Source organism: Sapajus apella, unplaced genomic scaffold (genome assembly GCF_009761245.1).
Source record: "Sapajus apella isolate SASKATOON/1434 unplaced genomic scaffold, GSC_monkey_1.0 scaffold85, whole genome shotgun sequence".
Lineage (NCBI taxonomy): Eukaryota > Metazoa > Chordata > Mammalia > Primates > Cebidae > Sapajus > Sapajus apella.
In genome coordinates this window covers 996281-1008332 of record NW_022437025.1, presented here as the reverse complement: position 1 = coordinate 1008332, position 12052 = coordinate 996281, and the positions used below count along the sequence as shown (strand labels likewise).

At 50.5% G+C, this 12052-nt stretch overlaps 1 protein-coding gene across 1 annotated transcript in view; it reads left to right on the top strand.

The window, feature by feature from the left end:
* RNF212 (ring finger protein 212) overlaps positions 1 to 12052 on the top strand; it is a 57292-nt gene that overhangs the window by 26240 nt on the left and 19000 nt on the right. The window contains exons 6-9 of the mRNA XM_032253828.1: positions 1431 to 1483; positions 1585 to 1636; positions 3762 to 3807; positions 8609 to 8672. Coding sequence (XP_032109719.1) covers positions 1431 to 1483; positions 1585 to 1636; positions 3762 to 3807; positions 8609 to 8672 — 215 coding nt within the window. The remainder of the gene's footprint in view (positions 1 to 1430; positions 1484 to 1584; positions 1637 to 3761; positions 3808 to 8608; positions 8673 to 12052) is intronic.

Below are 12052 nucleotides of genomic sequence, written 5' to 3'. Positions count from 1 at the left end.
CCTTACACCCATCACAGCCCGGCCAGACACGGAGACTCAGTCCCTTATACCCACCACAACCCTGCCAGATGCAGAGACTCAGTCCCTTACACCCATCACAGCCCTGCCAGACACAGAGACTCAGGTACTTCCACCCACCACAGCCCTGCCAGACACAGAGACTCAGTCCCCTACAGCCACCACAGTCCTGCCAGACACAGAGACTCAGGTACTTCCACCCACCACAGCCCTGCCAGATGCAGAGACTCAGTCCCTTACACCCACCATGGTCCACCTCGCAGCAGCCAGTCTTCTCTGAGCACCAGGCACATCAGCGCTCTTCTGGGTGCTGGCAATTCGGAGTAAGCCAAACAAGCCAAGGGCCCATCCTCTGGGAGCTTCTGTTTGGGAGAGAGGAGGTAGAAAGTGAACCTATAGATCAGGCTGGGACACAGGCTGCCGGGGTAAGTGACTCAGTGAGGAGATTGAGGGGCAGTGCCACGGCGGGCTCTAGGAGGTGACTGCAGAGTGGAGGCCCAAGTGGTTCAGCTGTTGCACAGCTGCCTATTTCTAGCTAGTTTGGTCCCAGTTGCTGAGGGCAGACTTCATATCTCAAAAGCCCGGCCAGCATAGACGGGCACTCAGGGTGCCAGGAGACAGCCCCGCTGCTCATCTGCAGTCCTGTACCTCAGTGTGTCTGCGGAAACAGACACACTCCCCCGGTCTTGCACGTGTATCTCAGCATGTCCACCAGGCCCCATGAGGCAGAGAGGACCCAGGTGTGGCTTCCTTCTGTGGCCAGAGTCACAGGACACAGCAGGCCATCTCTGTTACTGGCCATCATGGAGATCAGCCAGGGCTGCTAGACAGGAAAGCATGACCAAGTAACTTGTCTGTATTTATCTTGCTGGCCTGTTTTTCTTTATTTTCTTCTTTCTTTCCCTTCCCTTTCCTCTTTTTCTTTTTTGAGATGGGTTCTTGCTGTGTCGCCCAAGCAGGAGTGCAGTAGTGTAATCACGGCTCACTGCACTCTTCAACTCCTGGGCTCAGGCAGTCCTCCCAGCCCTGCCTCCAAAAGTGCTGGGATGATGGACATGGGCACCATGCCTGGCCTCTTACTGGCCTCGAAAAGCTGGTGCGTTGCTGGCTCCTGTTGTCAGGTCTTCATTTCATAGCTTTACACCAGCAGTGGCCATTTGCTCAGCGACAATTGCAGTTGCAAGAGCCCGTGATGTAAATGGTAGTGGGTGTTGATTTCACTTTGCTTTAGCGCTGGGGAGAGCGGGGCCTCACAGGACACTTTGGGAACTGTTGAATTCATGTGAAATGCCCTTTGCACACCCAATAAGAACATTTCACTGATTCAGAGCCTTCTTATACGTTCAGTTGAATGACTTAGGGGGAAGTTAGTTTTTATGGTTTAATTCAATACCTTTTCTCCATCTATTTAGTATGAGATCATCACAACAAACAGCTTTCAGCACAATAACAAATTCAGTTTCAAGTAAGTAAAATAATGCCAGAAAGAGAAACAAATAAAGAGATGCAGGTTGCTGAATCGCACTGTGTGCACTGACGTTAGGATTTCCGTCATCGCTCTTCCAGCAAAACCACATGGATGCCTGCTGCTGCCACCGCACTCCTCAAAGCCCGACAGGTGTGTGGGTCGGGTGGGAGGCGCAGGAGCCTGCAGAAATCACAGCACCCGCAGTTCTTTTCTGTGGATGCTTCCGCATCTCTCCTCCCATCCCAACCCCATCCCCTCGCCAAGCCCCCGGATTTTTCTAATCCAGACGATTGACTGGAGTCCAGCTCACTTTGGTACTTATTTCCTGTCCCGGTGAGGCTCAGGTCCCAAACCAAGTGTGTGATCCAGGCTGGCCAATCAGAGCACTCCACCCCTGCAGACACAGTGATTGGTTTGGGAGTGACCGTGTGACCCAGTGGTCTGAGTGCCCCCAGCTAAGCTAGGGTCCCAGTGACCCAGCAGCTGGCAGCCCTGCCCTAACAGGAAATGAAGGGGACTGACATAGTGCCTTTCATGGGACCTTCTTTCATCTGGTGGATGGCCTGAACCCCAGTTACCAAACCCATGGCCGGGGGCCCCTCACACAGGAATCTTGTCTATACTGACAGATGCCCATGGCTTGTGTCTGCCCTATGTCCAGGCCATGCCTGCCTGGCCATCGCTGTGGCACAGGGAGCCCAACCTCATGTTCCCTCCAGTGTCCCAGCAAAAACCCAGCCAGGGGTAGCTCCTAGCTCTTCAGATGGAAGCACAAATTTAGTCCACCCCTGTGTTAGGAAACACATTCAGATTTGTTACTTACAGGTCCCTGACAGGGAAGGCACCATGCCTGGGGAGGACAGTGCTCTGACCACAGGTAGCAAGAGGCAGGAATGAAGGGTCAGGCAGAGAGGGGTGGCCCCATGGGCCAGCAACGCTTTACGGGGGCTCAGGGCATCATCCAGGCAGGTTTGCCATGGGGAGCTTTAATTGGTGGGTTTAGAGCAGGCAGGCACAAGCTCCATTGGGTCCCACTGTGACTGAGAGGGTGTCACTGTGCATATCTGCATGGTCTATGCAGGGTGAGGGGTCAGCGGGGCCAGCCAAGTGGGTTGTGTCCAGTCTCCCACAGGGAGGTGGCCACCAGGAGGCAGTGGGGGAAGCCAAGTGTCTGGATGGACCATGATGAGGCACTGGGAGCAGGTGGAGAACTGGAACCTGTTAAAGGTGACTGAGCCCTGCGTCTGCTGTGAGAAAGTTAAACCTGGCCAGGCACAATGGCTCACGCCTGTAATCCCAGCACTTTGGGAGGCTGAGGCGGGTGGATCACCTGAGGTCAGGAGTTTGCGACCATCCTGGTCAACATAGTAAAACTCCGTCTCTACTAAAAATACAAAAATTAGCTGGGCCTGATGGCCAGTGCCTATAATCCCAGCTACTCGGGAGGCTGAGGCACGAGAATATAATCTCAGCTACTCGGGAGGCTGAGGCATGAGAATCACTTGAACCCGGGAGGTGGAGGTTGCAGTGAGCCAAGATCGCGCCATTGCATTCCGGCCTGGGCAACAGAGTGAGACTGTCTCAAAAAAAAAAAAAAAAGATAAAAAGTTAAACCTGTATTCAGAATGGATGCTGAGGCCACCTAAAATTATAAAAATTCACTCCAGCCAAGCTGAAGTAATGGGAGTCATCCCTGGGACTCTTGCTGGAGCTGTTGGCAAAGAGTGAGTCTCTTTCCACAGAGACCACAAGCTGTAAGGATGGCAGGGCCAGGGGAGGGCTCAAAATGAATCAAATGAGGTTTTCCTGTCTCCCTTTGGCAAATGCAGGAACTCAAGCGTATTGTGCGTGCCTGGTGTGGTATGTGCAGCCAGGCAGTGAGTGATAACAGAAGTCGATCTGGTATCCCACTCTCAGGAGGTCCTAGTCCTGCAGGCTCCAGCAAGTGCTGGCAGAGAGAAGAGAAGGGGTGGTCTGGAGTGAGAAGCCGAGTGTGCAGAAGCACAGGAGAGGCACGCCAGGGAGACCTCAGCCAGCGCGGGCCGGCCAGCGGCCTCTGTGTCCTGGAATGGCTGCTTCCCAGTACAGATGGTGGGTGGCCCTAAGAGGGAGGGAAAGGACAGTGATCAGATGCTTACTTGACTAAGCTCTGACTGTGGCACAAAGCTAGAGCAAGAGTTAGACACTTACACATCGTCTTGTCATGTGTGTTTACACTGGTGGTGTTAAAGGTGAGTCCTGGGCTCTCAGAGCATTTCACTATGTGTTTTAACAGAGTGGAGTCGATGGACGTGGATCTCTCTCCTTCTCCGATTAGAAAGGTAAGTGCATTTCTCCTGCTGTGTTCCTCATTGCCCGTATACTTGATATGTGGCATTTGCCACTTTCCTCAGCACTGAAAAACATAGCCACCCGTGCAGCAGTAGGCAGGCTTCGTCCTTTCTCACGGAGTTCATGTAGTTTGGATCCGCATTGTGTGCTGGCCCCAGCGGGTGAGAGCGTTGGGCTGTGGGCATAAGCTGGGTCCTGAAAGACCGTTATGAGAATGCTCCTGTTCTGCCTGAATAGCTGGGACCACAGTGCCATCTGGAAACACAAAAGCAAATGCAGAGCATGGCAGGGTCCCACGCAGGTCCTGTGTTGTCCCCGTGCAGGGCCCATGTTGGTCCTGTTTTGGTCCCACATTGGTCTCATATTAGTCCCAGGTTGATCCCATGCCGGTCCCAGGTTGATCCCATGTTGATCCTGTGTTGATCACGTTTGTCCTGTGTTGATCCTGTGCTGGTCACATGTTAACTGTTGATCCTGTGCTGGTCCCATGTTGGTCCTGTGTTGATCACATGTTGGTCCCATGCTGGTCCCATGTTGATCCTGTACTGGTCCCATGTTGGTCCAGTGCTGATCACATGCTGGTCCCATGTTGGTCGTGTGTTGATCACATGTTGGTCCCATGTTGACCCTGTGCTGGTCCCATGTTGGTCCTGTGTTGATCACATGTTGGTCCTGTGTTGATCACATGTTGGTCCTATGCTGGTCCTGTGTTGATCACATGTTGGTCCCATGCTGGTCCTGTGTTTATCATGTGCTGGTCACATGTTAACCTTGTTGATCCTGTACTGGTCCCACATTGGTCCTGTGTTGRTCACAGGTTGGTCCTATGTTGGTCCTGTGTTGATCCTGTGCTGGTCACATGTTAACTCTTGATCCTGTGCTGGTCCTGTGTTGATCATATGTTGGTCCTGTGTTGATCACATGTTGGTTCCATGCTGGTCCCATGTTGATCCTATACTGGTCCCGTGTTGGTCCTGTGTTGATCACATGTTGGTCCCATGCTGGTCCCATGTCAATCCTGTACTGGTCTTATGTTGGTCCTGTGTTGATCACATGTTGGTCCTATGTTGGTCCTGTGTTGATCACGTGCTGGTCCCATGCTGGTTCCATGTTGATCCTGTACTGGTCTCATGTTGGTCCTGTGTTGGTCACATGTTGGTCCCATGCTGGTCCTCTGTTGATCCTGTGCTGGTCACATGTTAACTTTGATCCTTTGCTGGTCCCGTGCTGGTCCCATGTTGGTCCTGTGTTGATTCCGTGTTGGTCCTGTGTTGATTCCGTGTTGGTCCTGTGTTGATTACATGTTGGTCCCATGCTGATCCCATGTCAATCCTGTACTGGTCCCATGTTGGTCCTGTGTTGATCACATGCTGGTCCCATGTTGATCCTATGTTGATCCTGTGCTGGTCATATGTTAATTCTGTGTTGATCCTGTGCTGGTGCCATGCTGGTCCCTGTTGGTCCCCATTGGCGTCAAGGAGAAATGGCAGCAAAGCTGGTGGCCCTGTGCTTTACCTGCCTTCATTGCTGTCTTGAGAAGTGACAAACAGTGCTGAAGAAGACAACAGTAAACTTTGTCAGCCCAGGAAAAGAAATGGGCCAGAAAAGCTGAGGACTCTTCAAGTTGGAGAGAAGCAAGACCAGAGGAAACCTGCCCAGAACTCAGGGAGACTCCAGGCCTGGATCTCCAGTCATCTGTGCGGGTGGGCAGAGCTCAGCGCCAGATGTACTACATCAGCCACACACCAGGCATCTCAGCAACGGGAGGGAGGAGGCAGTTTGGGAAAAACTCAGGGCAGAGTGAGCTGCACCCGTGGGAGGGTTCAGGGCATGAGAAGCCTGTGAGGCAGGAGGGGGCCAAGGAGAAAGGGCAGGAAAACCGAGTGGGTTCTGAAGGCAGGGGTGTCTGTGTGCCACAGTGCCCAGTATTGGCTTGATTTATGTGTTGCTTAGGGTTATGCGGCACAGTGTGACTCATTGGCAAGCCCTGTACTCAGCCCTTTATAAACATGAACTCAGTCGTCCTAGCAGCCCTGTGAAGTGAGTAATCACACCCATTTCCAGGGAGATCACCTAGAGCCAGATGATGGAGGAACCTGGAGTCCAGGGTCAGAAGGCAGAACTGCATTCAATAGGGAATAAAGAGTCGTCACAGCGTTGGTGAAGGAGAAACTCCAGTTCCTTGGCAGTTGGGTCAAACACCTGTGTCCTCTTGCTGCCCAGCTCACTTCCCCCTTGCTCATGGCCATGCCCACACCGACCGGCAACGCTAGAGCTGTGCTTCCAGAGATACACACTGCCTCATGAGTGTACCTCCTCCCTAGGCAACTGGCCCACACTGAGGACAGGATGTGAGGTAGGGAGGTGCAGGAAGCTGAAGGCAGCCTGATCGCCTAAGCCCAAGAGTTTGAGACCAGCCTGGGTGACACGGCAAGACCCCATCTCCACAAAAATTTAGCTGGGCATGGTGGTGTACACCTGTAGTCTCAGCTGCTGAGAAGCTGAGGTGGGAGGATCACCACACTGTGTCCCTGCCCGAATCTCATGTTGAATTATAATCCCCAGTGCTGGAGGTGGGGCCTGGCAGCCGATCTTTGGATCATGGGGGCAGATCCCTCATGGCTGGTGCTGTCTTTGCTGTGGTGGGTGAGTTCTCACAAGATCTGGTTGGCTGAAAGCATGTGGCACTGCCCCCAGGCGCTTGCTTGCTCACCCTGCAACGTGCCTCTCCTCCTTTGCCTTCCACCCTGATTGTAGCCTCCTGAGGCCTCCCTAGAAAAAGTGCCACCATGCTTCCTGTACAGCCTCAGAAGCATGAGCCAGTTAAACCTCTTTTCTTCATGAATTACACAGTTTCTGGTATTTATAGCAGTGCAAGAATGGCCTAATATGCCAGTCAAATAGACAACTGGTTTAAAGGAGAATCCAAAGAGCAAACATGCGCTGAAGCAGCCAGGACTGCAGATGTGAGCACGCTGATGGGAACACAGCTCCTCTCACACGGCAGGAACCAGTGTCTGCACCCAGCCAAGTCCACCATGGCCCATGGAAAAGACAGGCTTGCACCACTCTCTCCTGCACCTCACAGCTGTCAGGCAGCACCTGGGCGGGGAGAGACGCCAGCACTCCAACACTCCGTGGAGGAGCTGTTCTCTAAATGGAGCGGCAAATGGAACATAGTTCAAAGGGGTGGTGATGTCACGGGGATTCTTAGGATGACTTTAATGTTGCAGACATCATAGCAGGTGGGAAGGATCCAGAAATGATGGCATAGCAGCACTCCAGGCAGGTGAGAGGAAGTACCTGGAGCCTGTCCCAGGAGGCAGGAGCATGTCTGATGTTCACGGGTGGCAGGCAGAGGCTGAAGGTAGAGAGACAAAGCTCCCGATTTCACAAGATTCTGTCTTGGTGGGGGTAGGAATGAGGTCATGAGGTCAGCTTCAGGTGGATGGGGAATGTGCCCAGTGGACAGCTCCGTGAGAAAGCTGGCCCACAGGCAGTACAGAGGGCCATGCCAAGTGGGGGTCTCCGTCCTTCCAAAGTTAGAGTCTTGCTAGTGAACAGGAGCAGAGGACTGGCAGGGTGGGGCCAAGGGTGTGGCAGAGAGTGCCCCTGGAGCAGGGCACTCCTGTGCCGGTGGAGAGGACACGAGGACACAGAGGGGTTTCCAGGGTATATTGGAAGGGCCTGTGGGTTAAACGATCTGTGGGGTGGCTGTGCCAGGGACAGGAGCCAGGAAGATGTGCAGTAGAGGTCTTGGTGGGGCACAGTTGATGACAGCAGAGCCTGGGGACCAGCAGGGTGAGGCAAAGAGCCTGTGAACAGGAGATGCCAGCAGTGACTGGAGAGCCGGAGGAGTGAGCCCAGGGAGGGGCAGCCACTAGAAATAGCACCTTGTGCGGTGGCTCAGGCCTGTAATCCCAGCACTTTGGGAGGCCAAGGCGGGTAGATCATGAGGTCAGGAGATCCAGACCATCCTGGCTAACATGGTGAAACCCCGTCTCTACTAAAAATATAACAAAAAGATTAGCTGAGCGTGGTGGCACATACCTGTAGTCCCAGCTACTCAGGAGGCTGAGACAGGAGAATCCTTAACCCGGGAGGCAGAGGTTGTAGTGAGTGGAGATTGTGCCACTGCAGTCCAGCCTGGGCCACAGAGCGAGACTCCATCTCAAAAAAAAGAAAGAAAGCACCTTGCCACGCCCATAGGTCATACTGAGAGACAAGAGGGGCTCAGAGCAGAGCAGCCTCCCTCACCAGTCTCAGAACCGGGGCTGGCAGCTCTAGGCTCACAGGTTCCTGTGGGTTGAGGAGGGATGGTGGCAGCAGCAGCCTCGTGGTTGCTGGGCAGGGGGAAGGGTGGGCACAGAGCCGGGCCCAGCACACACAGCGCCACGCAGCATTAGCTCCACCCTGTCCATCAGCATGTGAATTTCAAGGTGACAAAGTTATGCACCCAAGATGATTTACTCAGGATTTCACATTCTGTAACTTCAGCTGCAAACTTTGTTTTTTACTCCTGAAATTCCTAGTAGAGTCCTTTGTCCATTCACTGTTTTAGGCCCTGACGGAACAGAGGCAATAAAACAGGTAATACCCACCACACCCCCCCCTTACCACCAGCAAGCAGTCGGGAGATGAACACGGAATCAAGCTGGATGGAGCTTGTCAGAGGGCGATAAAGATGAGGAGATGGAGTTCCGGGAATGTGCTCCTAAATGAGCAGTGGGAGTTGGAATCTTGGAAGTGACAGTATTGGAGTTTTATCCTTGTTTTCTTGTTCATACTTAGCCCGAGATAGCAGCCGGCCCTGCGAGAATCTCCGTGATTAGTCCACCTCAAGATGGACGCATGGGTAAGTAAAATTTCCCATAACCATACCTCACACCGATGCACGTATCAATTAAAATATATTCCCCGAAAGGTCATTTTAATCAAAGCTGTCAGAACTTACCCAGGTAGGTGTGGTCCTTCCACCAGGTCAGCATGGGAGGCTATGTAGTTACCAAAATGGTACAGCTTTTGAGTCCTTCCAGGGAGAAGCTCCTGATGACCATGTTCAGATGTCACAGAAGAAAACTGGCTCCTTTGCATTCTATGTCCTCTTGGTTTTAAACAAAAATAATGTCACTGGATTTGCTTCCTGGTAATTGGCTTTGAATTGCTGGTCTGTTTTCAAGGTGAACACCTCCATTACCACCTCAGCCTCAGTATCACAGGCCATCTCCCCACACACTGTCTCCTGCGTCTTCCCACGGGGCCAGGTCTAACAGCTTCTTTCTGTTCCATCCCACGGTTCACCTTGTCTAAGCCCCCTGTTCCCGGAGTGTGTGGTTTCCAGAGGTTCACTATGTTTCTGCGTAGACATCCGTCCTCACTGGATGTTCACTATGTTTCTATGTAGACGTCTGTCCTCACTGGATGTTCCTCCTAGCATTCGATTCTAGAAGGCACAGGGAACACACCAACTCTCTAAGCGCTTCCAGTATATGCTGAGTTACGAAGGGCCAGCTTGTTTCTGTTCCAGCAGGCTGAGGGCTCCCTGGACATGCTCAGAACACCCACCGTGTCTGTTTCGTTTCCTCTCTGCCAATCTGAAAGGAAATAGTCATTTTGATTGCATTTATATGACTGTTAATGATTCCAAATGTTTTAAACTTATTCCTCTGTGTTTTGTCCATGAATTATCTGCTTTATTCCTTTGTTGTTTATGTGGAAGTCCCTATGTGCAGGATATTAACCTTTTACCCACTTTGCTTTGTAATTTCATATTTGACCTTTGAATTTTAGAGACTTAATATTTTTATGTACTCAAATCTGTTGTTATTATCCTTCTTATTTCATAGGTTCTTATGCTTAGGGAGGTTTTTTTCACACACCACAACCTCCGTCTCCCAGGTTCAAGCGATTCTCCTGCCTCAGCCTCCCGAGTAGCTGGGATTACAGGTGTGTGCCACCACACCCGGCTAATTTTGTATTTTTAGCAGAGATGGGGTTTCACCATGTTGGCCAGACTGGTCTTGAACTCCCGACCTTAAGTGATCTGCCCGCTTTGCCTCCCAAAGTGCTGGGATTGCAAGCATGAGCCACTGCACCCAGCCAATCACTATCTTCTAATTGGGTGTAGAGCAGTTTTAGGTTCACAGAAAAATGGAAAGGAAGGTACAGATTTCCCATATACCCCATGACTCCACACATGCACACCCCCACCATCATCACATCCTCCACCAGAGCACTTCATTTGTTAGAACTGATGGTCCTACATCAACACATCATTATCACCCAGAGCCTATGGTTTACACTAGGGTTCACTCTGGGTGTTGTACGTTCTATGGGTTTGAACAAGTAGTGACATGTATTCCGCCTCTCCATTGTTGTAGCATATGGAATAATGCCGCTGCCCTAAAAATCCTCTGTGCCCCACCTGTTCGTCTCTCCCCCACCTCCCACCAAGCCTTGGCAGCCACTGATCTTTTTATTGTCCCCCTTTTCCAGACCATCCTGGAGTTGGAATCATACAGAATGTAGGCTTCTCAGATGGGCTTCTCTCACTTAGCAGTGCACACTTAAGGTTCCTCCATCTCTTCTCATGGTTTGCTATCTCATTTTTTTAGTGACTGAATAATATTCCATGATCTGGATAGTTTATCCATTCACCCACTGAAGGGCATCTTGGTTGCTTCCAAGTGTGGGCAATTATGAATTAAGCTGCTATAGATGTCCATGTGAGATTTTGTGTAGGCATGTTTTCAGCTCCTTTGGTAAATACTAAGGCATGTGAATGCTGGATCAGATGGTGAGAGGGTGTATAGTTTTGAAAGAAATTGCCAAACTACCTTCCAAACTGTCAGCAGCTTTTCCTATCCCCACCAGCAACAAATGAGAATTCTTGTTACTCCACATCCTCACCAGCATTTGTCAGTGTTCTGGATTTTGGGCATCTCAGGTGTGTGTTGGTATCTTGCTTTTTTAATTTACATTTTGCTGATAACATATGACTAGGAGCATCTTATCCCGATTTTTCATCTGCATATCTTCTTTGCTGAAGTATGTTAAGGTATTTGGCCCATTTTAAAAATTGGATTGTTATCTTGTTGAGTTTTAAGAGTCCTGTGTTTATTTTGGATATTTCTTTTTTTTTTTTTTTTTTGAGACGGAGTTTCACTCGTGTTACCCAGGCTGGAGTGCAATGGCGCGATCTCGGCTCACCGCAACCTCCGCCTCCTGGGTTCAGGCAATTCTCCTGCCTCAGCCTCCTGAGTAGCTGGGATTACAGGCACGCAACACCATGCCCAGCTAATTTTTTATATTTTTTTTAGTAGAGACGGGGTTTCACCATGTTGACCAGGATGGTCTCGATCTCTTGACCTCGTGATCCACCCGCCTCAGCCTCCCAAAGTGCTGGGATTACAGGCTTGAGCCACTGCTCCTGGCCGGATATTTCTTTTATTGTTGTCTTTTTTTTTTTTTTTTTAGTGAATTTATTTATCAGCTATATATGCGTCTTGCAAATATTTTCTTCCATTTGTGGCTTGTTCTCGCATTCTCTTGACATTATCTTTCACAGAACAGAATTCTTCTAGTTTTTAATGTTTACCTTCTAAATTATTTGGAGTTTATCTTGAGGTATGTTGTAAAATGAGCATCCAACTTGTTTTTTTTAATAATTTATTTTGAAAATTCTTCAAGCACACAAAAAATTGTAAGAATAGTATTAAAAAAAAAAAAAAAAAAAAAACTCCTGTGTCTCCCTTACCCAGATTCCCCAACTGTTAACATTTTGTTAATTTGCTCCCTATCTGTCATCATTGGTATTTCCCTGAACCACTGAGCATGTTACCTATGTGGTGCCCTAGCATCCCTAGAAAACCAAGAACACAGTTCTACAAAACCACCCACAGCTCAGGCCAGGCGTTCACACTGACACAGGTCTACCATCCCATCAGCTGTCGCCACAGAGTCTCTCTTCTCCCCTGGTCCAGAATCTCCAGGAAAGATGAGCTACATCCAACTGTGACATTTCTTCAGTCTCCTCTAGACTGGAATATTCCTTCTTACTTCTTCTTCTTGTCCTCAATAGTCTTGTCCTCAATAGTATAATGGCCTCAAATTCTAAAGGGTGACCCATACTCTGGGTTGTCTGGTATTTCTTCAGGAGATCAGACCATCCTCTCCTGGCAGGAATGCCCTACCTCCAGGGAGACGTTCACCTTGGCCCCCCGATTCCTCCAGGGG